General features: G+C 42.0%; 1 protein-coding gene across 2 annotated transcripts in view; it reads left to right on the forward strand.

The window, feature by feature from the left end:
* The window catches only part of fbn1 (fibrillin 1), a 67,433-nt gene that overhangs the window by 38,242 nt on the left and 1,993 nt on the right, over positions 1-27,198 (forward strand). For both annotated transcript variants that reach the window (XM_008404597.3, XM_081605070.1), the window contains 35 exons: positions 238-363; positions 855-980; positions 5,305-5,427; positions 6,141-6,263; positions 6,369-6,494; positions 7,710-7,832; positions 7,913-8,035; positions 8,141-8,308; positions 8,961-9,029; positions 9,124-9,249; positions 10,666-10,788; positions 10,886-11,044; positions 11,125-11,196; positions 11,276-11,401; positions 11,529-11,651; positions 13,780-13,905; positions 14,019-14,135; positions 14,221-14,346; positions 14,426-14,545; positions 15,574-15,699; positions 19,519-19,671; positions 19,773-19,835; positions 19,931-20,050; positions 20,158-20,277; positions 20,354-20,476; positions 20,960-21,091; positions 21,762-21,887; positions 22,364-22,570; positions 22,659-22,784; positions 23,009-23,131; positions 23,577-23,693; positions 25,461-25,589; positions 25,675-25,794; positions 26,316-26,547; positions 26,627-26,810. In XM_008404597.3, coding sequence (XP_008402819.1) covers positions 238-363; positions 855-980; positions 5,305-5,427; positions 6,141-6,263; positions 6,369-6,494; positions 7,710-7,832; positions 7,913-8,035; positions 8,141-8,308; positions 8,961-9,029; positions 9,124-9,249; positions 10,666-10,788; positions 10,886-11,044; positions 11,125-11,196; positions 11,276-11,401; positions 11,529-11,651; positions 13,780-13,905; positions 14,019-14,135; positions 14,221-14,346; positions 14,426-14,545; positions 15,574-15,699; positions 19,519-19,671; positions 19,773-19,835; positions 19,931-20,050; positions 20,158-20,277; positions 20,354-20,476; positions 20,960-21,091; positions 21,762-21,887; positions 22,364-22,570; positions 22,659-22,784; positions 23,009-23,131; positions 23,577-23,693; positions 25,461-25,589; positions 25,675-25,794; positions 26,316-26,547; positions 26,627-26,810 — 4,526 coding nt within the window. The remainder of the gene's footprint in view (positions 1-237; positions 364-854; positions 981-5,304; positions 5,428-6,140; positions 6,264-6,368; positions 6,495-7,709; positions 7,833-7,912; positions 8,036-8,140; positions 8,309-8,960; positions 9,030-9,123; positions 9,250-10,665; positions 10,789-10,885; positions 11,045-11,124; positions 11,197-11,275; positions 11,402-11,528; positions 11,652-13,779; positions 13,906-14,018; positions 14,136-14,220; positions 14,347-14,425; positions 14,546-15,573; positions 15,700-19,518; positions 19,672-19,772; positions 19,836-19,930; positions 20,051-20,157; positions 20,278-20,353; positions 20,477-20,959; positions 21,092-21,761; positions 21,888-22,363; positions 22,571-22,658; positions 22,785-23,008; positions 23,132-23,576; positions 23,694-25,460; positions 25,590-25,674; positions 25,795-26,315; positions 26,548-26,626; positions 26,811-27,198) is intronic.

The raw sequence follows: 27,198 nt of genomic DNA on the forward strand, positions 1-27,198 counted from the left end.
TCAAAGCTGGCTCATCTCTGAACATAGCTGCAGGTTGCATATGCTGTTTGCTCTCACTCCTTTAATTTCCAACAGAATTCAAGGCTTTGCAGTGGTAATTTGAGAGCAATGTTTCGGTGTCGTGTTTAATTTATGGCGCATGCTCTTTCCTGGATTGACCCGACTAAATACACACCGGTGTGCGCACCGTAAAGGTCTGTGTTGCAGCTTTGATTTTAATCCTCCTTCAATCTTCAGATATCGACGAGTGCGAGGAGAGCCCTGAGGTCTGCGATGGGGGCCAGTGCACCAACACCCCAGGGACGTTCCAGTGCCTGTGCTTCGACGGGTTCATGTCGTCGGAGGATATGAAGACCTGCCTGGGTGAGCGCGTGAACGCTGCAGCTCTGACCTTATTAAATCCAGGAAGTTTGGATTCTTTGGGATTTACTGAGACAACGTAATGATCCAAACCAAAGGGTATCCAAAGTATGAGTCATGAGAATGAGTTTTAATGACTCATTTCTGTGAATGTGTGCCTCTCAGTGCAGGGAGTCTTTTGTTGTTGTTATTGTTGTTGTTATTGTTGTTGTTGATTTATGGGCTAGTGTGCGTTGTGTTATTTTGACCAAGGAGGGAGGAATGTGTGACATTTAGACATCTGGCTTCCCTCCATGAGAAACAAAAGCTTGACACCCCTCATAAAAAGGCGTGTATCTGCGCAGACACGCAGCTGGGTTTTTCAAAACAAACAACCTTTATAGTCACAAAAACTTTTATTAATCATCATAAACCTTCTCTTTATTGCAGGTCTCTTTAAGCAAAGTTCCGCTCTTGACTGCTTTCCTGCAATTTTCCTTCCCGTCTCCATCTAGATGTGGACGAGTGCGAGCTGAACCCCAACATCTGCTTGAGCGGAAACTGCGAGAACACTAAGGGGTCGTTCATTTGTCACTGTGACCGGGGATACTCTGTCCGCAAGGGGACCACGGGTTGCACAGGTGAGTGTGAGTGTGTGGGACTCCACACCCTGCCGCCGGAAAATCCCGGATGGCAGTGAAAAGGATGTTTTTGCGTGTGAGCGGAGGTCTGCTGCTTGTTAAAGTTGGGGTGTGTAACTTTTCAAAAAAAAAAAAGAAGAAGATTTTTGCATGTTTGTTAAAAATATCACCATGCCGTGTCACAATGACATGAGACTAGACAATGATCTGTGAAAAAATCAAACTCCTCCAACTCTTCCCTGATCTGTTTTTGTGGTCTGCAGAAATACACTGGTGCCCATCAAAACAACCAATAAGAGCCGGGAGAAAGGGCTAAGCGCTGTCAATCAACCTCGTTTATTGTTAATGTGCTAACGACGGAAAAACAACTTTCCTTTCCAGGAAAAGTCTTTGTCCATATTAACTAGGCTGAGCATTCATGGCTGATGGGAAGACGCTGTAGCGTAGCAGAGCGCAATGGGGAGGGTGTGAGCAGCGGATACACAAAGGTTATTGACAGCGCTAAGATCCTCACCCTGACTCTGGGAGCACTGGAAGAAGGCAGAGCAGCTTGATTTTTTTTCACTGTTTATCTGTCTCTTGCACACAACACACACATATACATATACATACATATATATATATATATATATATATATATATATATATATATATATATATATATATATATATATATATATATATATATATATATATATATATATATATATAAATAAATATTTATTATTATTTTTTATTTTTATTTTATTTTTTTAGAAAACTTGCATATTCCAGCTGTAATCACGAGCATTGTGTTTGTCTGTCACCCTGCGGGAAGGAAAGAACCTAGGAAAGACGGGGCAGGGACGTTCGGAGAGCTAGCAGAAGTGCCGCCAACGTCACCAATTCCCCTCCGAAAGCTTCTGTCCGACTTGATGAGAAACATGCAGATAAACACACACGGGTTAACGCATTCAGGCGCCCTCTGTAGCAGCAGCAGGAGCAGTGAGGTCACTATCTTGCATCAGATGCATGCATCACATTGCACCTTTGTTTATTCCTGTGTTGGTCTTTCATTAAGGCCGGTTAAACATTACGCCATTGTTGGAACGCCTCACCGGCACGTAATCACCTGTAACGGCTCCAGAACACATAAATACAAAGTCCGTCCGGCTGCTTCGATAGTTTGCTAGTTTGGAGCTACTTACCGTCCAATGAGAATTAGGTCTGATTTATAACACCACTTAGTTTGCGATTAAAAGCTAGTTGTGAGTTTGGTCAGTGATTTTTATCTGGCTTTGTCTTCAAAATGAGTCAATGAGGTAGCAGCAGCAGCAGGTCTCACTTAAGACACAAATAAACACGTTTGTCAGAAGTTGGACGCGGCGTGCCCCACTCACTCTCAATGACGAGCGCTTCCAAACACGGACACACACACACACACACACATACACACTCTGGCTCGTTTCTAATCCCATTAAAACGTCCATATAGAATTCTCCTTGTGCTCAGAAAGCCGGTGTCGCAGCAGAGCGTTTGGGTCTGAATCACCCGTTTGGAATTTCATCCACAGACTGGAGAATTACAGCTCTAATTCCTCTCAGCGAGGCAAGATGTCTGACGGACAATTTGACAAAATCTGCTACTCTTTGTGGAACATGCCTCCTACCGGCACATTGATATGTGGAAAGGTTATTGCAGACCCAGATTTGGCCCAGCTTGTGGTTAAAGCTGTCCCCTGTTTTGCTCCATGGCAGAGACATCAAACTTTAGCTTGATGGTTATGTTTCTCCTAACGTTTGTGGGCTAAAAGGCATGAGTTTCAAACTTAGCAAACATCTGTATCCACTGCATTTAATACACTGAAAGGCAGGCTCCAGATTTAAACCTCATTGATAGTAACTTGTTTTTTTTTTCCCTCTTCCTTTAAAAACCAAACATAGCAGATGATTGGATGGCCTGATGGAAACCCATTGTTGTGAATCAGCTTGTTGAACAAATGGCAGGCCCTGTGCATACTTTTATTGTCTATTCTGCTATAAATTGGACCATTATGTTATCAAATAAAGGATTTAGATTTATTTTGGAGAAAAATATTAATTGAGACCTGAGGCAGCTTTCTTGGCCATCATATTAACCTCAGGTTTGAGGTTTATTTCTGTCGTTTACATATGTGTTTCATTGGAGGGGTAAAAGAAGGTGCGATAGTGGTAGTGGTGCAGAAATGGTTCGGGGTATCTACTCCGATACGTCGATCTAATTCACCAGTTACATTCTGACTTAACCTAATTAGTAAATCGAGTTCTCCTGTGTGTAATTCAATCTCATTATAAATCCAGGTGTTGTGTGAAGGAGAACGTCAGTGGACAAACAGCATCTTGAAGACCAACAAACATAGACAGGTCAGGGAGAAAAATATGAAGTAGGGTTATCTTATAAAACAATATCCAGATGTCACACAAGGTCTCATTTGCAGTTTAATAACATGTTTCAGACGGTGCTCTGCTTCTATAAGTTTTGAGCTCAATATGTACAAATGTTTGCCACATTTTGGTGATTTTTAAATTAGGAAAAAGAAACATGTTGATAATTGCGTCATTCACCTTCTATTCCGTAACTAAGACCTTTTTTTTAGTCTTCTGGCTGAAATCTAGTCAAATAAATTGACGTTTGTGTTTGTAACGTTGAAAAATATTAAGTTTGTGTACAAATATTACTCAGGGCGCTCACTGCATGTTTTGGCTTCCTTCTTAAGGAGTGACATATATTGCTAATTCCACTTTGGCAGAGGATTAAGGTGAGAGAAGAGACATCCATTTGTCAGCACGCCGAAATATGTAAACCTCAGTCATCCAGGCGAAGCGGGAAAAAGAGAGCAAACAGAAACATAATTAGGCAGGAATACAAGCTGGGTGGCAGCCAGTCGAGAAGGTAGGCAGATGTATAATTTTCCACTATCCTTTTCCGTGCCTTTATTTCATCTGTCAGACATTATACCAGTTAAACTTAATTTCTGCAACGCCGTCTCTGCAACTGTTGACGCACTGTTCACATGCTTCAGTTTCTTAGTTGCACTTTGCTTTTTCCTCTCGTGCGTCTGCTGCGTCCGCTCCTGCGCTCTCTCTGTCATCAAAGCCTCGGTGGGGAAACGATCATTAATTCCATCTGTAATCCAGGGAGATTCGCTTGCTGCCAGCCCTCATATTAACTCCACGATCAAATGTAGTGTAAATATACCGTACCCTGTCCTCAGGAAGAATGTAAACCAGAAGCGCCACAATCTTTAATTGACAGTGTTTTTGAATTACTACCTTCTCAGAGGCCGACACGCGGAGAGGGCAACGTGTCTCTCTGGCTGCTAAAGCACCAACATCTTGACTGGGTTCACAGCCCGGCTCGCTTTTGATATGCGTGGGACACGCAGTCGCGCTGCTTCCTTTTTTCTCAAGGCCAGGTATTGTGTCGGCTCGAGTTTCACAAGGTCGTTTGGGGCTCAGATTAGAAGTCGTTATTGTTGTGTTGTGGCCGTAAATAGAACCTTTTTGTTACCCCCACCGTGGTATTTAGGTATTCCTCCGAGAGTTCCCCGAGAGGCAAGAGTTACGCACTCTGGTCATTATATCCCCACCAGCTGCTGCAGCGAGGTCTTTATTAGCTCTACTCTACAGGATGTTCAGAGCTTTATAGGAAGGGCGCAATTTAATAATAGTAGAAAGTAATTGTTCCCGTTATTTACTGTCACTTGTTTATTAGAATCCAGGGCTCCCACACATCAAGTGAAGGTTCCTCATTGAAACGAACGTCTTTAAATATGCACCTTCAAAGAAATTGTGCCTCGGAAAAATGCTGTTTCTATGCAGAACATCTGGAATGTTGAGGGGAAAAAAAGAACATCAACGTTATAAAAAGTCATTTAAGCAGCGCAGAGTTTATAAGTAAAGCGAAAAATCCTCATGCCCTCAGTAATACCAGTTCAGAGCAAGCAGACAGACTGATGCCTCGGGACGCTGTTCCTACACATGTATTTCTTTATTTCTCTCTTGACACGCTTCGACAATCAATTTCCAGCTCATTAAATCCTCATAGGATGGCTGTTAGTATCGGAGATCAAGAGAACGCCACAATGTCTTTGTGGCCTGAAATGCAGCTCTCATCAGACCAAACTAGCGAGCCGGGAACATTTAGATCTGTCGCCTGTCTCTTTATGCAGTGCAAGCCAAGCATCAACTCTGGTCACCGTGCCAAAAAATCCCAGCGTAAAAACAAAGCAGACCCAAATCAGCGGACCATCAGAGCCTGTTTTTTTTTTCTTTTTTTACTTGGATTTTTTTTAATTTCTCGTCAGATATCAACGAATGCGAGATTGGAGCCCACAACTGCGACCGGCACGCGTCCTGCACCAACACAGCGGGCAGCTTCAAATGCAACTGTGCGCCAGGTTGGATTGGCAGTGGCCTCAAGTGCACAGGTAATTGAATGAAATAGGCAGAGGTGTGGATATAGTACTTTTTAAAAATATCTTATTTTTGCAGGTGTATCTTGACAAATCAAAGTACCACAAAAAATCTGATTAAACTCAAAACTCAACAGTAGTTTGAGTGGTGGGTTTCTGTTAGCTGTAAGTCATAATCCTCAAGATTAACAGAAATAATCATTTGGAATGTGTCAATATGTCTGTATGAAATCTATGTAAAATCTGAATTTGAGTTTTTAAACGGATGTAGCTGTTTATTAACTACAGTATGTGGGAAAAGATTAGAAATAATCTTCACTGTGATCCTTCTGTTTTCTTCCCAGATAAAGGTCAGTAAAGCTCGAAATTTCATTTATGGCCCACTTCTCCACAGTTGTTCAAATGCAAATGAAAACCAATTTTAAAAAACCTAAGATAAATTAACCAAATGAGATTAATGTTCATATGTTCATAAAATAATCTTTTTGATGTGGTTCTGCACATGCAAATGCTCCATCCTATGTGTGCATGCAGGATGGAGCATTTGCTAATTAAACTGATCTTCTCATTTGGTATTTTTACTTCAACAAGGAAACACTAGACATTTTTGTGTTTTTTTTTGTGATTTACCAATATAATTGGGATAGAATGAAAAGCATCACAGACAATATTAAAGGAAATGCTGAAAATATGAGGATTTTTCATTGTTATTCTGTGTTTTGCGTTAGATCTGGATGAGTGTTCAAATGGGACACACATGTGCAGCAACAACGCCGACTGCCTCAACACCATGGGCTCGTACCGCTGCGCGTGCAAGGAAGGCTTCTCAGGAGATGGATTCCACTGCTCAGGTCACACAAGCAAACCAAAAACACAAGCTCCATCACATTTGTTTTTTTTTGTTGTTGTTTTTTTAATGCCCAATTGCGATAAAGTCCGTCTGCTCACCTCTGCAGACAGCGACGAGTGTGCGGACAACGGCAACCTGTGTGAAAACGGCCACTGTCTGAATCTCCCCGGAGGTTTCCGCTGCGAGTGTGACATGGGATTCATCACCACTCCGGACGGGAAGGCCTGCGGGGGTAAGGCGTCATTAAATATGGACGTTCTGGTTCCAGAACCTCTGAATTTCTGGCCGTATTTTGTTGCAAGTGTTAAAAACGTCCTGCATTCGCTCCTGCGAACGGCTGTTTGTTTTCCCGTTTAGAGAAACAGACAGCCCAACGAGAACGGGGCTTTCAAATGTGACTCATAAAGCAGAGGTTTGGATGCAGGAAGTTTGCAATGTGCTTAGCATTAAAGTGGCTTCAGTTGTTTATTTGGGAATGACACAAGTGAAACTTGCCTCGTTATGTTTTGAAATATGGGTGATGATTTGGTGTTCCAGCGTTCCAGTTAGTGCTGAGAAATGATCGCTTTGATCACTGAAAAGTTAAGTGTCATAACTTATTGATAAACTGTGAAAGATGTTTTCTCACTTTTAGTAATTTGTCTATCATGTAAAGTGCCAAAGGAGTAACTGGTATCAAACTTCAATCTCTGTTAACTTTTTTTTTTTTTTTTGCTGAATTTCAAGTTGGATCTGCAGTCTAAAACAATGCAAAAGTCTCATAAAAGTCAAAAGTATATTTTCTATTTGTTTTTTTCTTCTAATGTTTTAATATTGACAGTATTTTTTCAGGCTTCTGAAAATCTTCACATTGCTCTCACACACTATTTAATAGAAAGTTATACATTGATGTAGTGCTTCAGTGCTACAAAACAGACTAGTTTGTGACTCAAATTTCAGAGTAATGACCAATAACGATCAATCAGAGATTTCATTTATGTTTAATGCTTTAAAATAAGAGCGAGTCTGACAGGATGACCTGTTTCTGAATTACGTTGGCTAATATTTAGCATAGCCTGGCTTTCTTGTTGGTACCCAAAGAGTTTTGAAATTAGTAAGTTGATCTACGAAGTTTAAGAAAACGAAATAATGGGAAAAAAAGATTGATTTCATTGAAAAGTGAAGTACCTGGTCACGATGCAGCAGAACACTGTGAATCCCACACTGTTGATTTCAACACACATACATACGGGGAGTGCATCAAATGCAACACATACACCATGCCAACATGTCAGTACTTGTATGTCTAATAAAATTAAATCCTCACTTTCCATCAATTTCACTCATTTTTTCAGTAAACCAGCATCAAAGATATGAAATAAGTGGCACAACCTGAAGCTTTTAAAGGGTATGAATTAACCTCGAGTAAACTGCTGAGTCCATTTCTCTCTCCGTTTCTTTCCCACAGACATAGACGAATGTAGCTTAGATGACATCTGTGTCAATGGACGCTGCCAAAATATCCCAGGACTTTTCAGATGTCAGTGCAACCTTGGATATGAGCTGGACAGGAGTGGAGGCAACTGCACAGGCAAGACACATCGAGAAGGGAACCACAACTGAGCTGAGGAAATGGGGAATTTCATCAGCTTCTTTTTGTTTTTCTCTCAGACATCAATGAATGTGCAGATCCAGCTATTTGTCTGAGTGGAATGTGTGTCAATATCCCTGGAAGCTACATCTGTAATTGCCCACCCGACTTTCAGCTGAACCCCACTCGGGCGGGCTGCGTAGGTGAGACTCGACGCATCAACGCCTCAACCAATCAGTGATGTTTATTGTCAGATTAGAGCTAGGAGCAAAATCCAGAAAAATCCCCATATGCGTTTGTGTGGACAGACATTCGTACCGGAAGCTGCTACCGGGATGTGCGTTTCCGTGGAGATGCATCCGAGAGTTTGGACTGCTCCAATGAGATTGGCGTTGGGGTTTCTAAGGCGTCGTGCTGCTGCTCCGAAGGCCACGGCTGGGGGAGTCCATGTGAATTATGCCCAGCTGGAAATTCAAGTGAGTCCACACTTTGCTACATGGACTTAAAGAGAAAAGAAAGAGGGATCTGGAAGAGGAATAACACAAAAAACACTCCCACTATGGAGTCATGTATTTATATTTCATTTAAGAGTTGGGTCAAAGTTGTATCATAATTTTTCTATAAGATTTCGAAAAGGTAGAGAAATTAAAAAAAGATAAAGATAAATTATGGCTTCAGTTTTTTTTTTTTTTGTTGTTTTGTTAGTTTAACACAAATGTAAATTTCTCCTCAGTTATAGCTGTTTTCATGCCGTGCGATGAAGCTGCGCTGTAATTGTTGCTGCTGGTAAAGATGAGACAGCTTTGTCCTGCTAACATGGAAATTACCACCAGATGGTTCAAAACAATGCAGGCAATGACTCATCCCGTTCAGCTTGAGGATACGTCGGCTGCTGGGACAAGAACAGACAGTTATCTCTGAGAAGTCGCAGTCGTGTCCAGTCCACCAGACTCCGATATCCACTGGCAGATCCCAGACGTCTGATTAGAAAAAAAAAAAAAAGAGCATCTTTTATGTGACCTAGTTTCAGGCAACTGTTCCCGGCAGATCCTGGAATGCAGCAGGCTTTACTGGTGTTTGGTTGTTGTGTGGCTGATGTTTATTGTGATTTGGTATTACATGTTACAGCGGAATACAAGATACTGTGTCCTGGAGGAGAAGGATTCAGGCCAAACCCTGTCACTGTCATCTTGGAAGGTCAGACAAAGACATGCTGTCATTTATCTACAAGCCCACAGCCAAACACGGAGCCACTGAATATCTTATTGTTGTTTTTTTTCCTCCTCTGCAGACATCAATGAGTGTCAAGAACTTCCTGGCCTGTGCCAGGGAGGACGGTGCATCAACACGTTTGGTAGTTTCCAGTGCGAATGCCCAAGAGGGTTTGCCCTGAACCTTGAAACCAGAGTCTGCGAAGGTATTACGCATGTACACACCCTCACAGGGAACACAAACAGGGAACCTATCCCTCTCAATTAATTGTTCTAGGATGCTTTCGTGAGAAAACTGAGGCCATTATGGAGAGTAAACAAGAAAATAAAAATATTGGACTGTAGCTCCTGAGTCTATCCCGGAATGTCTCTGTTCTGGTTCCTGTCTGCGACGCTCGGCCAGGAGGACGAAGCAGCTGAGTTCATAGCTTTCAGAGGAGGGGCGAGATTCTGATGTGGTCAGCGCTCTCTTCAGGGAGGTGGACTCGCTTTCTGAAAGACAGGCCAAAGATGATAGAAAATGGGAGGAATGGAAGATCGAGGGGAAAATATAAATAAAAAGGGTGTTTAGAAAACAGTAATAGGACCAGAGGGAAAAGGAGGAGCCTTTGGGTAGGACAATCGTGCGGCTGGTGATATTTTTATGTGCGCGTGTTTGCTTGCTTGACCATTAAGAGCGAATGAGGACACTACATCCGTTCATTCTTAAGTAAAAAACAAAAGAAATATCGTCTCTTTTGTTTTCCTGCAAGTAAAATGACAGCAGTAATGTTGATGCAGGGATGTTAGTGACTATGATTAACATCCAGTCATATTCAGTTTGAATTGTTAGCGTTGTTGGCAGGTAGTTTCTCCACTTTTACCTTAAAGGAAATGACATCACATTTACAAAACTGGGATTTTGTGTGTATGTCCGGATTAAATTTTAAATGTAAATAGATTCTAAAGTCTTACTCCAAAGAGCCACCAGGTTAATGAGTTAATATGAAGACTTTAACGCCACCTGGACGTCATTTCAGACGTTTCCTTCCTAGTTTTGTAGGATTTGAAGATTTTTATTTCCTCCTGTTTGGTTGCTTCTAAATATTTTCCCACATAAGCATTTTTTTTATAAATCTAAGGACAAAAAAATGCTAGTTTTTTTGTAACCATCCAGTGAATGCGCTTATAAAAATTTTGTTCAAACTAGTTGTTTGGGAATTGTGTATTTAAATCGTGTTCCCATACAATTTATGCATCCAGAAGAGGTAGAGACCAAATTTAATTCAGTTTATTGGAAAACTTCGAAAATTTGCTGCAAAATATATAGTTCTATTTGTCCCTTGCTGCTAAATTTATTTTACAAAAATATCCTCTTTGCACTGGTGAAGCACTAAAAAAGTAAGATTTCTTTTTCTGTTCTTTTAATGTATCAAACTCAAAATCTGTCTCTAAGCAAAATCAAATTCCATGTTCTTTAAAACTTAAATCGAAATAATCTCGGAAACTTTTTTGCAACCTACATCAGACTTTCTGCTGCTAATATCAACAAATAAGTAATGGAAATATTTATAGGTTATTATTTATGTGTTTCCACAAGCGTAAACCAGACAATAACATTCCCTCTCTGTTTCCGGATGAAGATATCAACGAGTGCGAACAGCCGGGAATCTGCGGCCCCGGCCAGTGCTACAACACCATCGGCAACTACACCTGCATCTGTCCCACTGACTACATGCAGGTCAACGGCGGCCACAACTGCATGGGTGAGTCCGAATGCTTCACAGGAGCAGGAAAAACGTCTCGGACCTTTGGTGCCAAACTCATGTTTGGCTGTTTTTATTTCTCCGCATACGCACAAAGACATGAGGAAGAGCTACTGCTACAGGAACTTTTACTCAGACAACAGGACCTGCGACGGAGAGCTGACCTTCAACATGACGAAAAAGATGTGCTGCTGCTCCTACAACATCGGCCGTGCTTGGAATAGGCCGTGCGAACAGTGCCCTGTGCCCAGCACCGGTGAGCTCTGATGCCAGATTCTGTTCCTTTGGTGTAAACATCATCTTTCCCTAGTTAATTCATCATTTATGTACACTCAGATGAGTTTGCCATCCTCTGCGGCAGTGAGAGGCCAGGCTATTACATCGACATCACTACCGGACGGGTTATCGGTAAGATTTTACAATCCTACTGCTTGTTTGTGGAAAACAACGTTTTAAAATTATCCTCTGCGTTGTTGTCGTTCCGTAGATATCGACGAGTGCCGGGAAATCCCAGGCGTGTGTGAGAACGGAGTGTGTATCAACATGATAGGCAGCTTCAGGTGCGAGTGTCCCGTTGGCTTTATCTACAACGACAAGCTGCTGATTTGTGAAGGTGATGGCCACACTCACACGTTGTGATCGAAGACATTCTTAGAAATTCTGTTCAGACAAAGGAGACTGACTAATTCAGGTCGACTAAAGTCTAATGTGTGCGAACGTGCTGTCTTTACGGACGCCAGATATTGACGAGTGCCAGAACGGACCCGTGTGCCAGCAGAACGCAGACTGCTTGAACATGCCTGGAAGTTACCGCTGCGAATGTAAAGCCGGATACCGCTTCACCCCCACCGGACAGTGTCTGGGTAAGGAGTGGACGCCACACTAAAACCGTCAACTGGGTTCCTGTGATGCTAGAATTTCAGACTCTGCTACGAGAAAAAGGCTTGATGCTCAGTACCTCTTTGAGTTAGAAAGTATTTTGATGACCACTGTGTCAGAGCATCTTGAATTACAACATGAAATTTAGATAACCTGCTTCAAATGTTTGCACTTTTGCCGATTCGGCGGGTAAATATCAGACTTTTACAGCAGCTATTTGCCATGGGACATTTCAAACTTGTGTCACTATGGACCCACTTTAAGAACAAGAGTAAAAAAGATGTTTTCATTCTACTTTTAAGTCAAGGTCATGCGGTTACATGACTAACCTAAACATTCACTCTAAGCAGGGGGCTGAGTCCATCAACTGGTCCGTACACGGATCAGAACCACAGACAGGAAACCGGTTGCATTGTGAAATCTTCAGAAAATAACATACAAATTAAATTATACATGGAGCTAAAGGCTAAAATGTGCAAATATTCTAGGAAATAAGCTGGTGTACAATAGTACTTATGCATTAAATGGAATGAGAAGGAGCTAAATGGTCAATTATTGGGATTGGCAAAGTAAGACATTTGTGAGGAAAGGTGAGCTCTGATTGGAGGGAGGTTGAGAGCGAGACACCAGGATATCTAATCTCTTCCACTCTAAGCGGAGGCAGCCTGCTGACCCAGAGGGAGCGGCCCGTTTTCTGATTGTGCCCTCAGACTTGAAAGAACTGACTCATCTGCTTCACACTCGGCTGTGATTCGCTCGAGCGTATATGAAGAACCGCTTCACCAACAAAAAGCAAGAACGAGAGCCTCCTCTCCATGTCTGTAGTTTGAAGCTCTGCCCAGGAATAAGACAAAGGTCGGAGACGATGAATGCACGCTCTAGATACAGCTGAGGCTTTAACCTTCTGACAAACCGCGTTTGTCCCGCTCACGATTGAAATGTTATTTTTATCCGACATCAAATCAGAGCATTGTGACAGCGATATTTAACCCCAGGAACAGCAGAACATGCCTCTCTTTGCTCCTTTCCTCCTGCTCCCTCAGCCGAAAGAGCCAAAAAATATATTTCCTCAGTGAGACATCAACAAATATTTTTTAACAAATATCAACTTTGTCACTTATGAGAAAGTTGTTGAACTTTATTTTCCTTCATGCGATAAGCCAGAGTTAAAGCAGCGGAGGGAGCTCGGCGACATTTGGGGCCGAACAGGAGTTTTTTCATGGTGTTCTACTAGCGAGGAGAGAATGCGAAGCATGTGTTGAGCTGTTGAACACGTGCTGCAGCATATCTGAAACATGTTGCTGTCAGGGCGATAAGGAAATGTTAAATCAACATCCTGTTTTGCTTCCTGCTTTTCATGCAGTTCCCAAGAACAAAACAGACTCGTGATAAAAAGCTCTCGGGGTCGGAATGCCTTCCAACAGATTTGCAGCGTGTTTGTCATGTATTTATGTTGCAATCATTCCAATAATTTTAATTTGTGTAGAGAAAAAAAAACAACTCTTATTAAAACCTGGTCTTTTAATTGATTTTAATTAACTTTGTATTCCTCTTCCGTTTCTTTTTTGTCACATTTATCAGCATCAATTGTAAAAATGTCTTTGTGTAAAAAATCTTATGTGAGTTTTAGCAAATTTGCATAATTATAACCTTGAATGTTGTTCTGGTTATATATATGGATACCTTTAAGTGTTTTTTCACTGCTATTTTCTAAAGATAAATATAAATCTAACATTTCTCAGATAGTGTGTTCTCTTACCCTGTCCATTTTGAAGAGTGGCTAACTGCCCTGAGAAACAGGAAGTCATGGATTACTATTCAAAAAGTACTCAACACACTTAAAAACATTAATAAGTTTAGATTTATTTCACAGGATTTATTAAGGATGCCATTCATGTAAGCTCTCATTATCTTTGTAAAATAAAATAAATGTTCTTCATGGGTCAGAATATAGTAATGTAATAAAGGCTGAATTTATTTCAGGGTTTATTACATAATACTGACGATAAAAAAATGAAAGCTGATTTATTCCTTTTTTTTTATTAGATTTTTTTTTTTTTCAAAAGCGCCCCTCAGTTTAACCCAGTGTTAATTGTCTTCCACTGTCTTCAGATCGTAACGAGTGTGTGGAGAACCCCGGCATATGTAATCCTGGTCAGTGCATCGACACGCTGGGAAGCTACCGCTGCCTCTGCCCCAACGGCTACAAAACAACTCCGGATCGGTCGATGTGTGTCGGTACGTCCTTCTATTTTCTATTATTTAGTTTTTTCCTCTTTGCGCTTGTTGTTCAGGTTTTGTCTTCATTTAAGTGAGAAACCTAAATGTTGTTTGCGATTAAACCTTTTCAGACGTGGACGAGTGCGAGAGGCAGCCCTGTGGCAACGGGACCTGTAAGAACACGGTGGGCTCCTACAACTGCCTGTGCTACGTCGGCTTCCAGAACTCGCACAACGGCGACTGCATAGGTGGGCGCTGCCGATCACTTCAGCGAGGGTAACAAAAAAGCTCAGAGTCTGTGCATTCTCTGACCCGTCCCTGTGTTTCGATCAGACATCGATGAGTGCTCCACGCAGAGGGGCTTGTGTCGAAACGGGCAGTGCTTGAACTCGGTGGGAAGCTTCTTTTGTGTGTGCAACGACGGCTACGAGATCACATCAGACGGCAGACTCTGCACAGGTAATAACCTTTACCTTTTTCTAAACGCAGCTTTCGTTAGTTTTACTTATTTCTCTTTGAAATGTCTTGTTTTTTCCAGACATCAATGAATGTGCAGTGAATCCCGGCACTTGTGGGGCAGGAACTTGTCTTAATATGGACGGCACCTATAGGTGTATTTGCCCGCCTGGCTACTATCTCCACGAGGAAACATGTGAAGGTACAGGAAGCTACAGGGACATTGAACACAAATAAGAGCAGGAGTCTGCTGCACACACACTGCACACATACATGCACGCACACACACACACACTCACGCACACCCCCACACACACGCACACACACACGCAAAGCGATAATTTTCACATGAACAAATCTGATCTTAGACCAATTTCCCTATTTATTTCAGATATTAATCTGTTTTCACATTTGTCATATACACACAGCTGAAATCACTGTAATCAATAAATACGTAAAGAAGCTATAGAAATACCTCCATAACTTTATGAAATGATAATAAATCATGCCTAACTATACATGTTACATAACCTTTTAAAATGTTCTTATTCTTACTTCTTCAAATGTTACTAAATTAATTTCCGTATGGAAACAAAGCAGTGTGTGCCTTTAAAATCATGCATTTATTAAGCAGATTTAATAAATGTATCACTGAAAATACATAAAAATAAGGCTTTGTGAGAAAAAATTAGAGATGGGTTGTATGAATTTTGAAAGCATTTAAGTCTTTAATATTGTGTCCCTAAACATGGTTTTGATGTTGGATGGTCTGCTTGGTTTTTTTATACAGATTAAAGTTTTTTTTAAGCATTTCATTGTTTATGTAACTTTTTTTGACTAAATCTGCAAACAAATACCATTTTGTTGGAGGGAAATAGGTGAGGGTATTACAATCGCATTGCAAATAAACAAGATCTCAGCAAAACAGTTAAAAAGTGACAAAATGCAAATAAAATTGCCAGTATGGAGAAAATAAATGAAAGAATGAAAAGACAGAAAGAAAACAATAGAAGAATAAAATAATATCAATATATATATATATATATATATATATATATATATATATATATATATATATATATATATATATTTAGCTGTTGATTTTGTCCATTTCAATCCTACAAATGTTTGTGAAATCGAATCATTCCTAAATAAATGTAATCCCAAATGTGCTTTCAAAGTTTTAATTTCTGAGCACTGTGGCTGATGACATTCCTAATCCTTCGTCAGACATTGATGAGTGCGTCCAGTCTCCTGAGATCTGCACATTTGGGAAATGCACCAACTCCGAGGGAAGCTTCACCTGCGAGTGCACCAAGGGTTTCCAGCTCTCTGCGTCGGGACGCCGATGCTTAGGTGAGCGCAAGTGGTGGGTGGATGAAAAGAGAAACTGTGACGCTGCTGCATGCATCTGCTTCATGGGAGAAGGTTGGGAAGCTCTCAGCAGAGAGATGAAGTAAAGTTTTCTGGCTGTTTCATGACAGCTTACTCTTTTCCAGCTGGTTCTGCTGCCTCAGCCTCGACGAGACCAAGGGTGGCTCTGAGCAGATCAGTTTTCCATTTCCTCACTTGCATGCATGCGTGTGTGTGTGTGCGTGTGTGCGCGTGTGTGTGCGTGTGTGTGTGCGTGTGTGTGCGTGTGCGTGTGTGTGTGTGCCTTCACACATACTTGGTGTGCGCTCTTAGGCTGGGTGGGGTTGTGCTGAGTTCTCTATAAGGGAGTTCCCTCTCCAAACACTGAAGTGATGACTTCATCAGTTTACAGCTTGCGTTCCACTTCGCTCTTCAGTTTTAGAAAGTGCTAAAATTTTAAGCCCAAGTCTGGCTGTCAGAGAAAATGTGTTTCTGTTAATAACAGGGAGGCATTTGCTAAGATCACAGAGATTTATAAAGTTTATGGTAGGTTTTATGTCATATACTTAATATTCTGATGTCTTTTTTTTAATGTTTTTCCTGAACCAGTGTTCTAGTGGGGTTAGCTCCATTTCAATGAACTTGAGCCACAGCTGTGCATGAAATATTATTGTGATTTTATTTTGTGTAAATCCGTCAATCTCTGCATCGTTAGACTAGGGAAAAACTAAAATGTTGACATTTCAAGTGGCATGCTCAAAACTATTTTCTTCTCCAAAGAAGAATTTCCTCAGATTTTATTTTTAAGAGTCAGTCATCCTCACTGTTATACATCTCTATATATTCAGTTTGTAAAAACGAAAACTAGGTAGAACGTCACAATCTCTGATGTCAAACAAACCGGTATGTGCTCAACTTTTACTGATTGTGTTAAATATGTTTTGATTTACTACTAGTGAAGGTTTTCCACATCAGTTGTCACCAATCACTATGAGACCTTCTGCTCTTTTCCAAGTTTGCGTTTATTTCAAAATCTCATTTTGAGTTTTTTAAGAGGTTGTTCTTGCTTCTGATTAAAAAATAAAAATAAAAATATGTCTTGTCGACATTTTTGCTCGCCACATCGTCATAAAGCACCATCAGTCTCCCCGAAGGAACGGCTAAAAAATCACGGCTATGGCGAAAAGAAACATGACACTATTGAACATTTTTCTCACAGCACCAGGTGTTCATGTATGTGGTTTTTGCCTCTGAGCCAGGTGTGTGTGTGCGTTTGTGTGTGTGCGTGTGTGTGTGTGTGTGTGTGAGTGTGAAGAAAGCTTATTTGTGCTGAGTGCAGTGAAGGCCAGAGATTGCAGGAGGGCACTGCCATGTGCTTCTCATTACAAGAAAGACGCTGCTTAGTCAAAGAGGAAAAAGAAAAACACACAACTCTGTGCAGAGAATTATACAGTTTATGTTCTTGAGGGGGGAAAAAATGAAAACATATTTGATTTGCTGAGAAAAACACCAGCTTCTTTTAATACACATGTTATGAGAAAAACAAGACCATTATCATTAGGGCTGCAGTTGGATGTTGCTTGTACACAGTTAAACAATGGCCTTCTGTTTGGTCCCCGCAGCATGACTATTACCATGTTCCTAAGACCTAACAGAAGTTTTCCGAATTAAACTCTGCTCAGTTTATTTATAGAGCGGTAATTGATAACAAATGTCACCTCAAAGCACTTTATCCATCTGTGTCATATCCAGTCGTGTAGAATTCAGTTCAGTCCAAATTCTGTTCAGGTCAGATCCAATTCAGTACAATTCAGTCAAGCCACATGGTCCGATTTGGATCCAGTTGAAGTTCTTGCTGAAATGGGGCACTGGGTGAGACCAAGAAGTCTCAAAAAAGTTTTTTTGTTGAGTTACAATAAAATATTAAAAATATTAATCTAGAGCGTTATGAAGTGGAAAATAACCTCCTCAGGATTTTGACAATGAAAAAGCATTTTACCAATCAGAAGCTGTGACTCTGACTTTGGTCAACCACATCACCAGTGGGGGCGCTGTTTAGTGGTGAGCCATACAAAAAAACTCTATTTTGTTATTACTGATTTGTCAGTCGGCTGCACAGTGGCGCAGTTGGTAGAGCTGTTGCCTTGCAGCACGAAGGTTCTGGGTCCGAGCCCCGGTCTTTCTGCATGGAGTTTGCATGTTCTCCCTGTGCATGCGTGGGTTTTCTCCGGGTACTCCGGTTTCCTCCCACAATCCAAAAACATGACTGTTAGGTTAATTGGCCTTTCCAAATTGCCCCTAGGTGTGAGTGTGTGTGTGCATGGTTGCTTGTCCTGTGTGTCTCTGTGTTGCCCTGCGACAGACTGGCGACCTGTCCAGGGTGAACCCCACCTCTTGCCCGGAACGTTAGCTGAAAATAGGCACCAGCAACCCTCCCGACCCCACTGAGGGACAAGGGTGAAAAAAAATGGATGGATGGATGATTTGTTAGCAGATAAAGATTTTTCTGTTTTTGTGAGGATGCTCTTAAGACTTTGCCGCTTGGGCAACGAGCACTTATATCAAGATCTGCAATTGTTCTGCTAAATACATCCAGTTCAATTCAACTTGAAATAAAATTCAATCTGTTTTAGTTAAAGTACGGCCTGGTTGATGGCAGCACTAGCTCATCCATTGGCTCTATCCAGGAAAAGTTTTCCAGCTCACTTTTGACCTTCTTCCAAAGAATTTTCATTCTGAGAAGTTTGCATTGATCCAACCAATGCAGTGTTTTAAAAATAAAAATGTTGCATTTACCTGTACAAATTGCTCACGGGTAGTAGTTGTTGGAAAAATAAAAAAAGAAGTGACGCAAAGAAGTGAAGAATCGACAGTAAAGCTGGACCAGTGAATTCACTGGCTTTCTTTCCCTGTCGGCCTCCTCTTGTTTTAGAGATCGCCTTTGAATCTGAAACAAACTATGTTTTTGGAGGGCTTATGAAGAAGGTGGCTTCTTCATAAGATGGAGATTTTCTGTTTGTTTCAGTGATTGTGGGGGGAAAAAAGGGCCACCTCCCCATAAGTTTAACAGATTCTCTGAAAAACAGTGGCCTCCCCTCCTCCTCCTGGTTTGTCACCACACTCTTACTGTTTCACACATCCATCCATCCATTTTCTTTACACCCTTGTCCCTCAGTGGGGTCGCTGGTGCCCATCTCCAACTAATGTTCCGGGCAGGGTTCACCCTGGACAGGTCGCCAGTCTGTCACAGGGCAACACAGACACACAGGACAAGCAACCATGCACACACACACTCACACCTAGGGACAATTTGGAAAGGCCAATTAACCTGACAGTCTTGTTTTTGGACTGTGGGAGGAAACCGGAGTACCCGGAGAAAACCCACGCATGCACAGGGAGAACATGCAGCAAACTCCATTCAGAAAGACCCAGGCCGGGAATCGAACCCAGAACCTTCTTGCTGCAAGGCAACAGGTCTACCAACTGTGCCACTGTGTAGCGTTCTATTGTTTCACACATAAGTTACAAATATTTCACTGACATATTTATAAAATAAATAATAATAATAATAAGCTACATAATGTGTGCAAACTGCATTTAACTGGTTCAAAGACCTGATGGAGCCACAATATGTTGTTTTTATCTTCTAATACTTAAAACTTCAGATGTGGAATGAGATAGCTTTACATATAGGAACGAACTCCCATAAATTTATGAAACAAATGTTTTCCTAAACTTTTTTACGGAACTTTGTAGATCTGAATCAGTGGTCTTCCTTTCTGCCTGCTTCATTTGTTCTCCTCTGTTGGTTTTGACCCTCAGATATCCGTGTGAGCTACTGCTACACCAAGTTTGAAAACGGACGCTGCCTGGCACCGAAGGCTCTGAACACGTCTAAGGCGGAGTGCTGCTGCACTTCTATGCCTGGCCAAGGATGGGGAAGTCCCTGTGAGATCTGCCCCAGGAAAGATGAGGGTGAGTATCCTTCCTGACACACATACAAAATTAGCAAAGCATACAAATGTTGGCACAGATATTATCTTTAATTTGTGACTTTTCCTGTTTCTTATTCGCAGAAGCTTATCGTGTTCTGTGTCCTAATGAGGGATATAAGCGGGGACCAGATGATAGTCCTAAAGGTTTATGACCATAATCTAAGCAAAAGCTACGTTAAGTTTCATCTGCTCTATATTTCTTGAAGTTGTGCTGATTTATTTATTCATTTTGATTCCAGATATCGATGAATGCCTCAACGATCCGTGCATTAACGGTCAGTGCATCAACACAGACGGATCCTTCCGCTGTGAATGTCCAATGGGATACAGCCTTGATATCAGCGGAGTCACATGCGAAGGTAAGTTTGTTTGGTTTCACAGTGTCGGCATGTAACCCCGATCTTATTCACTTGTCTCATTCCCTCGTTCCTGTAAGCCAAGGTCTAATCAACTCCCTCCGATGCAGATGCAAACGAGTGCGAAATCGGAAACCCGTGCGGCAACGGCACATGTGCTAACGTCGTCGGCGGGTTTGAGTGTGCGTGCGATGACGGCTTCGAGCCCGGGCCAATGATGACCTGTGAAGGTATGAGAGCCAGCGTGCCTGAAAGTCTGTCCTCTGTCCTGCAGTCTCGACAACTGACTTTTTCTTGATTCCTTAGACATCAATGAGTGTGCCCAGAATCCTCTGCTGTGTGCGTTCCGCTGTGTTAACGTGGTCGGCTCCTACGAGTGCAAATGTCCCACGGGTTACGTCCTGCGCGAGGACAAGAGGATGTGTAAAGGTACCTCCACTCAGTCTCACTGTTTTTTCATATGTGGTCTGTGTACTAGGTCGTGTAGTGTGGGTCGGAAACTTTCTGCGCCCCTCAGACATAGTGGCCCCCTCCTATAAAGTTGCATAACTTGTTAGTTATCTAAGCAAGATCTTCAGTGAATCTCTGTCTGGGATGAACTTAAAACAGTCTGACAACTGTAACCAGTCAAGTCCCTGTTTATACGTCCACTCTCTAAAATATCTTAGGTACCATAGCAACAGATGTATTTGTAGAGAAGCACTGAAACAGGAGGAGCCCATCAGCAATCGTAACATCACTGTTTAGAGTAAAACTTCAAACAGATTGTTAAATCTGCAACTTCATGCCTGCTGATCCAGAAGACCTCAGAGTTGGAGTATGTTGAATGTCTTAGTAAGGCCACTGAGAAAGTTCCTAAAAAAACAACTCTGCTTCTTCTGCTGACTTGAAGCTTGTTGTCTTACTTTCCAGACCAAAACGAGTGTGAAGATGGTATAGATGACTGTTCCAGCCGAGGAATGGCCTGCAAGAACCTGATTGGTACATACATGTGCATCTGCTCACCTGGATACACACGGCCACCCAATGGAGATGGATGCATGGGTAAACATTATGCGGCTCTTGCTCTGCTTTCACTGACATTGTTATGATTTTCTAGTTTTGGATATGGATAAAAAAAAAACATATGCAGTTTTTAACATGATCCTGTCTCTTTGGAACTGTTCAACTAAATTTAAATTCAGTCCTAATCTATCCAATTCATTCCAGTTTTATGCATTCATGCCGTCACTGTGGAGTGGAACCACAAAAGTTTAGGCTCAGTAGCCTAAACGGGCCTAAACTTTTCAAACAGCCATAGGTTTGAAAAGGTAGAATAAACAAAGAATAAAGTGATTCACCAGAAGTAAATCCTTTAGGGAAAAAAAGAGAACACATAGCTGATGTCAGCAATAATGCCATCAAAAACTGAGCCAGTGAGTTCTCCCAATGGGAAAGGAAAACAATGGTAAATGCAGCAATAGCTTTTGAGATGACTCATGAAGAAAAGAGATAGATCAGACTTACGGAAGTCTGATCTAATCCAAGCATATTGAAAGAACACTAAAGACTTTCTTTGGCAATGCGGTGTGTTGTGTCAGCTTTACCCCAGAACTAATAATAATAATAATAATAATAATAAAAATCTTATCTCAGCAGCACACTAAATTAACTAAACATGACGACACACAGCACAACACATAATTTTTGCCTTTTGTTGTGGTTTTTGTCTTAGACCTCAACGAGTGTTCGGCCAAGCCAGGAATCTGTAAGAACGGCCGCTGTGAGAACACGGTTGGAAGCTACCGCTGCAGATGTGACCAAGGATTCGTCGCTAACCCCACACAGACAGAATGTATCGGTAAGTAGTTGTTAATTCACTGTGCACGCCTTGCTCACCCTTGTTGTCTTAATTTCATTGTCGTTCCACTTCATTGTTTGGACGATGCTCGGACAGAGACGCTGCTCTTACTTGTTGCATCATTGAGTGTTCTTGAAATGGCCTTGCTGTCTTCGTGGGAAGTGGGGCCCTTTTTCCTCTGTCTGCTTCTATCCAGACAGAGACAAGGAAAAGCTCTCCTGCCTTGTCTGCATATGCACGTCTGGGCAGCTGTACCGTGTTAAGCTTGGTGAGAAAAGCTCCAGAGGGACACTTAAAAACTCATGTCTGTGTAGCTATCTTCCTCCTCACAGACAGCAGCGATAGAGGCGTGTGGGTTATCTATCTACGTCTGGCGTGTGAAGTCAGGTCCCGTCTGGGTGGTATCGTCTGCTTTCCACAGGCTCTGCTGGTCTCTCTCTCATGTTTCCGTCTTCTTTGCCTCTCTCCTTGTTCAGATAACCGCGAAGGCTTCTGTTTCACCGAAGTTCTGACCACGCTGTGTCAGATGAGTTCTAGCAACAGGAACCTGGTGACCAAGTCGGAGTGCTGCTGCGACGGAGGCCGAGGCTGGGGAACCACCTGTGAGCTCTGCCCCCTGCCTGCCACCACCCAGTACAAGAAGATGTGTCCACTTGGACCTGGGTTCACCACTGACGGCAGAGGTATTCCAAAGTCAAGAGTTTTGCACGTTACTCCCATATCGCAGCTTCATAAACGTCTGTGGGGTAAACCTTTCCTGTTTCCTTTCAGACATTGATGAGTGTCGAGTGATGGGAAACCTTTGCAAGAATGGTCGGTGCCTCAACACTTTGGGCTCCTACAACTGCGTCTGCAAACCTGGATACACCACCGACATCTCTGGCACACAGTGCGTGGGTAAGCACGACCCGCGCTCCGATTGTTTAATCCTTACACACTCGTTCCTTCCTCTTGTTCTTGTTTCTGCTGTCTAGTGAAGAGCTGAAACTCTGTTTTTGAAGTTCTCCCAACCCAGATCTGCCGGTCTCCACATGCCCCATTATGGAGTTGCTAGCAGCATCATCCAAACTCTTCTGCCTTTTTGTTTTACTCTTTGTTTTTTTTTTCTGCTCCCTCTTTAGATGTGGATGAGTGCATACAGGCACCTAAGCCTTGTAACTTCATCTGCAAGAACACAGAGGGAGGCTACCTCTGCTCCTGCCCCCGAGGATACGTCCTGCAGGAAGACGGAAAGAGCTGCAGAGGTGATACACAAAACATGCACGCACTAACACAACCCCGAAATATTCAAAGAACCCTTCCTTAGCTTCCAGGTTAGAGCAGCTGTAGTGCGTGTGCATGTGTGTGTTCAGGAACTGTGATGCAGTGCATCCGCCTGTGTGTCTGTTTACCGAGCGTTTTCACAAGTCTAAACAAGTGTATTCATGCTGTCCCTTTTTGAGGGCCTCTTTCATCTGTATTTACTGTAGCTTCAGTCCTCCCCCCTCTACAGTATCCCTCTGTGTGTCCGGTGTCTGCTGCCTTTGCAGTTCATTTGTAGGCCAAAAGCTGTACAAGCACAGGGATTTAGCTCAGAAAGGAGCGTGCGAGTCTTTTCACTGTATCTTAAGCACATTAGTTCAACATCTGAGCAGTTTTGAATTTTCTTGAAAAGCAAATGCTTCATCCTGTTGAACCTCGCACTTTCAGATCTGGATGAGTGCTCAACCAAACAGCATAATTGTCAGTTCCTGTGTGTTAACACCATTGGCGGCTTCACGTGCAAGTGTCCCCCTGGCTTCACCCAGCACCACACTGCCTGCATTGGTAAGTAAAACATATGCAGGAAGTAGGTTACCTCGTCATCCATCTCTATTTTAATCACGTGTATGTCTTTGTAAAATGACATTTTTATGGTATGAAATCCTTAACTAAAGGTAGTTCAGTGTCACTGTATTTACTGGTCTTGGTCTAGCTTGAGACCAAGACCAGACCAAGATTTTGAGTGAGGCGAGACAAAGACTGAGACCATGATAGGGTTTTCCGCCAGCACAGTCCAGAGCTCGAGCCAGTTCTCGATCTGAACCAATGTCCTGTGTTTTCAATGGAAGAATGAGATTGTTGAGTGCCAAATCTGGTTCAACCATCATGGAATACCTAGTTTTTCAGTGCAAGCCATGACATCACTGCCACATCACATTCATACACAAAGAAACAACAATCATTGTGGAAAACATGAAGAATCTGCAGTGGTCTGCTCAGGAAGTCCACCAGTTGGTTATATTCTGGGCTTGTCCAGTGTTTCTGAATAAACCCAGAATGAGAAGCTGTATGCTGAGCTGGTTCAGTAGATGAAAAATGCAGGATTTATTTGAACAAACATTTTTAAACAAAGAAGTAGCACTTGAAGGGCATCAAGGTCCGCCATCTTGCTACTACCCTTTTCTTCTGTGTCATGTGGAAAAAAAAGAAGAAAAAATTATATATCTATAAGTATTTTTTGTTTTACCCTGAGAATGTAGCAGCTTGCATTACCTCATATCAAAACTAGCACAGGGAACCCTCATTTGGGACATCAAGAATGACCTCAACAATGACTCATAGGAGATGTTGAGGTGTGAGACTGTACAAGTAATGAGGTTAGAAAAATATGGGTGTGACATGAATAATAAAAAATATTTCTTGATAGAATTGCAACCTTAAGAACCAAAAGGGTCTTTCATTTGAAAGCTCTTCAGTGGACACCTCTGAAATCTCGACCAGCTGTTAAAACATTGAGATTGCACTTTTGACTCGTGTTCAAATGTTTGTTCATTCCAATGAAAATAGTTACGTCAGTTGAATAAAACAAACCATTCAGGTTCAATTAGGACATTTTTATCAAAAGTTTTAAAAAGATATTGTTTTTGGTTTTTTTTGCAAACTTATATTAGCATTGTTGAATTTTCACACCGTCAAATTGATCAGATCCATAACTGTAAAGAAGAAAGCTTGTTATATTTCAATTTTAGTGCTATAGCTATGCAAACACAAAAAATGACATGATCTTTACCCGATACCAAAATTATTTCAAACTTTTCCATCTTCAGAACAATATTAGAACCTGATCAGTTTTACTGAGCCTTGATGCCAAAAACTGACTGAATTTTCTATGGAATTGAGATTTGGAGTTTGTAATGGCCAGTCCAAAACATGGACCAATTGTCCTTAGGGTAAATGTCAATTTGGAAGACACATTTGTGTCCAATACTGAACTTACTGACAGATGTCTTGGTCTGTTGCTTCAATATTTCCGCATAATGTTTTCCTTTGTGATGCCATATTTAGTTAAATACACCAGTTGAATGAATGAATGGATGAATTCATACTTTTAGTCATGTGAATATTAAATCCAGGCAATACCCACACTTGCATAAAATACATACATAAAACTGTAAAAGTCTAATCTGAATTCATATCAGACAGAAAGGAGAAAAAAAGGATTCCGTGTCTTTTTAAACCGTGAACACAGAGTATGGTTTCAGCTGTAAATCCAGGTCACGGTCATCTTCCCATTTGCTCCCCTGCCTGAACCTCCTCTTTCCCTCTGCACAGACAACAACGAATGTTCAACTGACACAAATCTATGCGGTTCCAACGGGGTCTGCCAGAACACTCCGGGTAGCTTCAATTGTGACTGCCAGCGGGGATACTCATTAGATCCCAGTGGACAGAGCTGTGAAGGTCTGAAAAACAAGAGAGCAATCAACAGACTGGTAACAGAAATGAGACACTTTCAGTCATGGTGATTTGTGCTGGTCCCTGGCAGACATGGACGAGTGCGACGGAAACCACAGGTGTCAGCATGGCTGTCAGAACTTGGTGGGTGGATACAGGTGCAGCTGTCCCCAAGGCTACCTTCAGCACTACCAGTGGAACCAGTGTGTTGGTGAGCACTGTTTTTTTTGGTTGTTTGTTTTTTGACACAGGATGATGTAGTTGCTAAAATATCAAACAGAGGCTGCGTTTTCAGAATGAGCTGTTCAAATGTTTTCAGTGTCACGAGAAATTGAAAAACATTTTTTACATTTCTTCTTGTTATTTTTGCTTGAAGTCTTTTATGACTTAAATAGTAAATGACCTGTCCCTGTGTAGCACTTTATCTAGTCCGGAGGATCCGAAGCGCTTTAAAGTACATTGTCATTCACCTATTTAAACGTTGGCAAAATAATACTCTAAAACAACTCGCTAAGCTAAAAAAGTTTTTTGCCCCTGATAGAAATAATAAAACCAAAACTGAATCACGAGATTTTTTTCCACCACTTTAAAGCCAGGCCCCTGTTTCTAGTTTAGGTCTCTCTACATATTGACGAGATTTAGAACAGACTTTCCCAGCATTGTTTGTGTCCTTTCACTGGAATGACCTCCCCCCCATGTTTGTTTTCTTCCCACCAACTTCCTGTGACCCAGATGAGAATGAGTGTCTGAACAGCCAGATCTGTGGGGGAGCGTCATGCCACAACACCCTGGGGAGCTTCCGCTGCCTCTGTCCCACCGGCTTCAACTACGAGCAGTCCACCGGAGGCTGCGCAGACGTCAACGAGTGCTCCACCAGCCACAACCCGTGCAAGTTTGGCTGCTCTAACACAGACGGGGGCTACCTCTGTGGATGCCCACCTGGATACTACCGCGCTGGACAAGGGTACAATTTAAGACATTCGGGAAAATGAAAAGCGGCCGCCGTGTTTTCAGTTTGACTGACCGCTTTGATTCTGCTTCAGGCACTGTGTCACAGGTCTTGGCTTCACGAGTGGCAGTGTGAGTGGCGGACAGGGAGGTGAGGAGGATGACAACTCACTCTCCCCAGAAGCCTGCTACGAGTGTAAGATAAACGGGTACCCGAAGAAAGGACGCAAACGTCGCAGTGTCAACTCGACACACGATAGTGCTGGGGAAGACATGCAGGTAATTAGTTTGAAAGACTGGAAAACTTGAGGAGGATAATCAGTTCAAAAACTTCGACTGGGGCAGCATGCTTAATCTAGTGCTGGTAGTCTGTCAGTTGTCGAATTCAGTTTGTGTCTAGATGTTTAAAAAAAAAGCCCCTACAAGGAGGATTTGGGTGCTCAAAATGTTCATGACTGACATCATCATGAGAGAAGTGTTCTTGTAAATTCACACATATCTAGCATGATGTGAGCAAACAAAAAAACAGAAAATTTAAAGTACCTTGGAAAAGTACAAATCTGTTAAAAGTATTTTATCACAATTCAACCACCAACTTTGGTGCTTCAGTCGTACTTTCAGAGTTGCTGCCCTACTGGAACAGGAACCTCATCTCCTTATATCTTTT

Source organism: Poecilia reticulata, chromosome 3, assembly GCF_904066995.2.
Source record: "Poecilia reticulata chromosome 3, P_reticulata-male-v2, whole genome shotgun sequence".
In the NCBI taxonomy this organism is placed as follows: domain Eukaryota; kingdom Metazoa; phylum Chordata; class Actinopteri; order Cyprinodontiformes; family Poeciliidae; genus Poecilia; species Poecilia reticulata.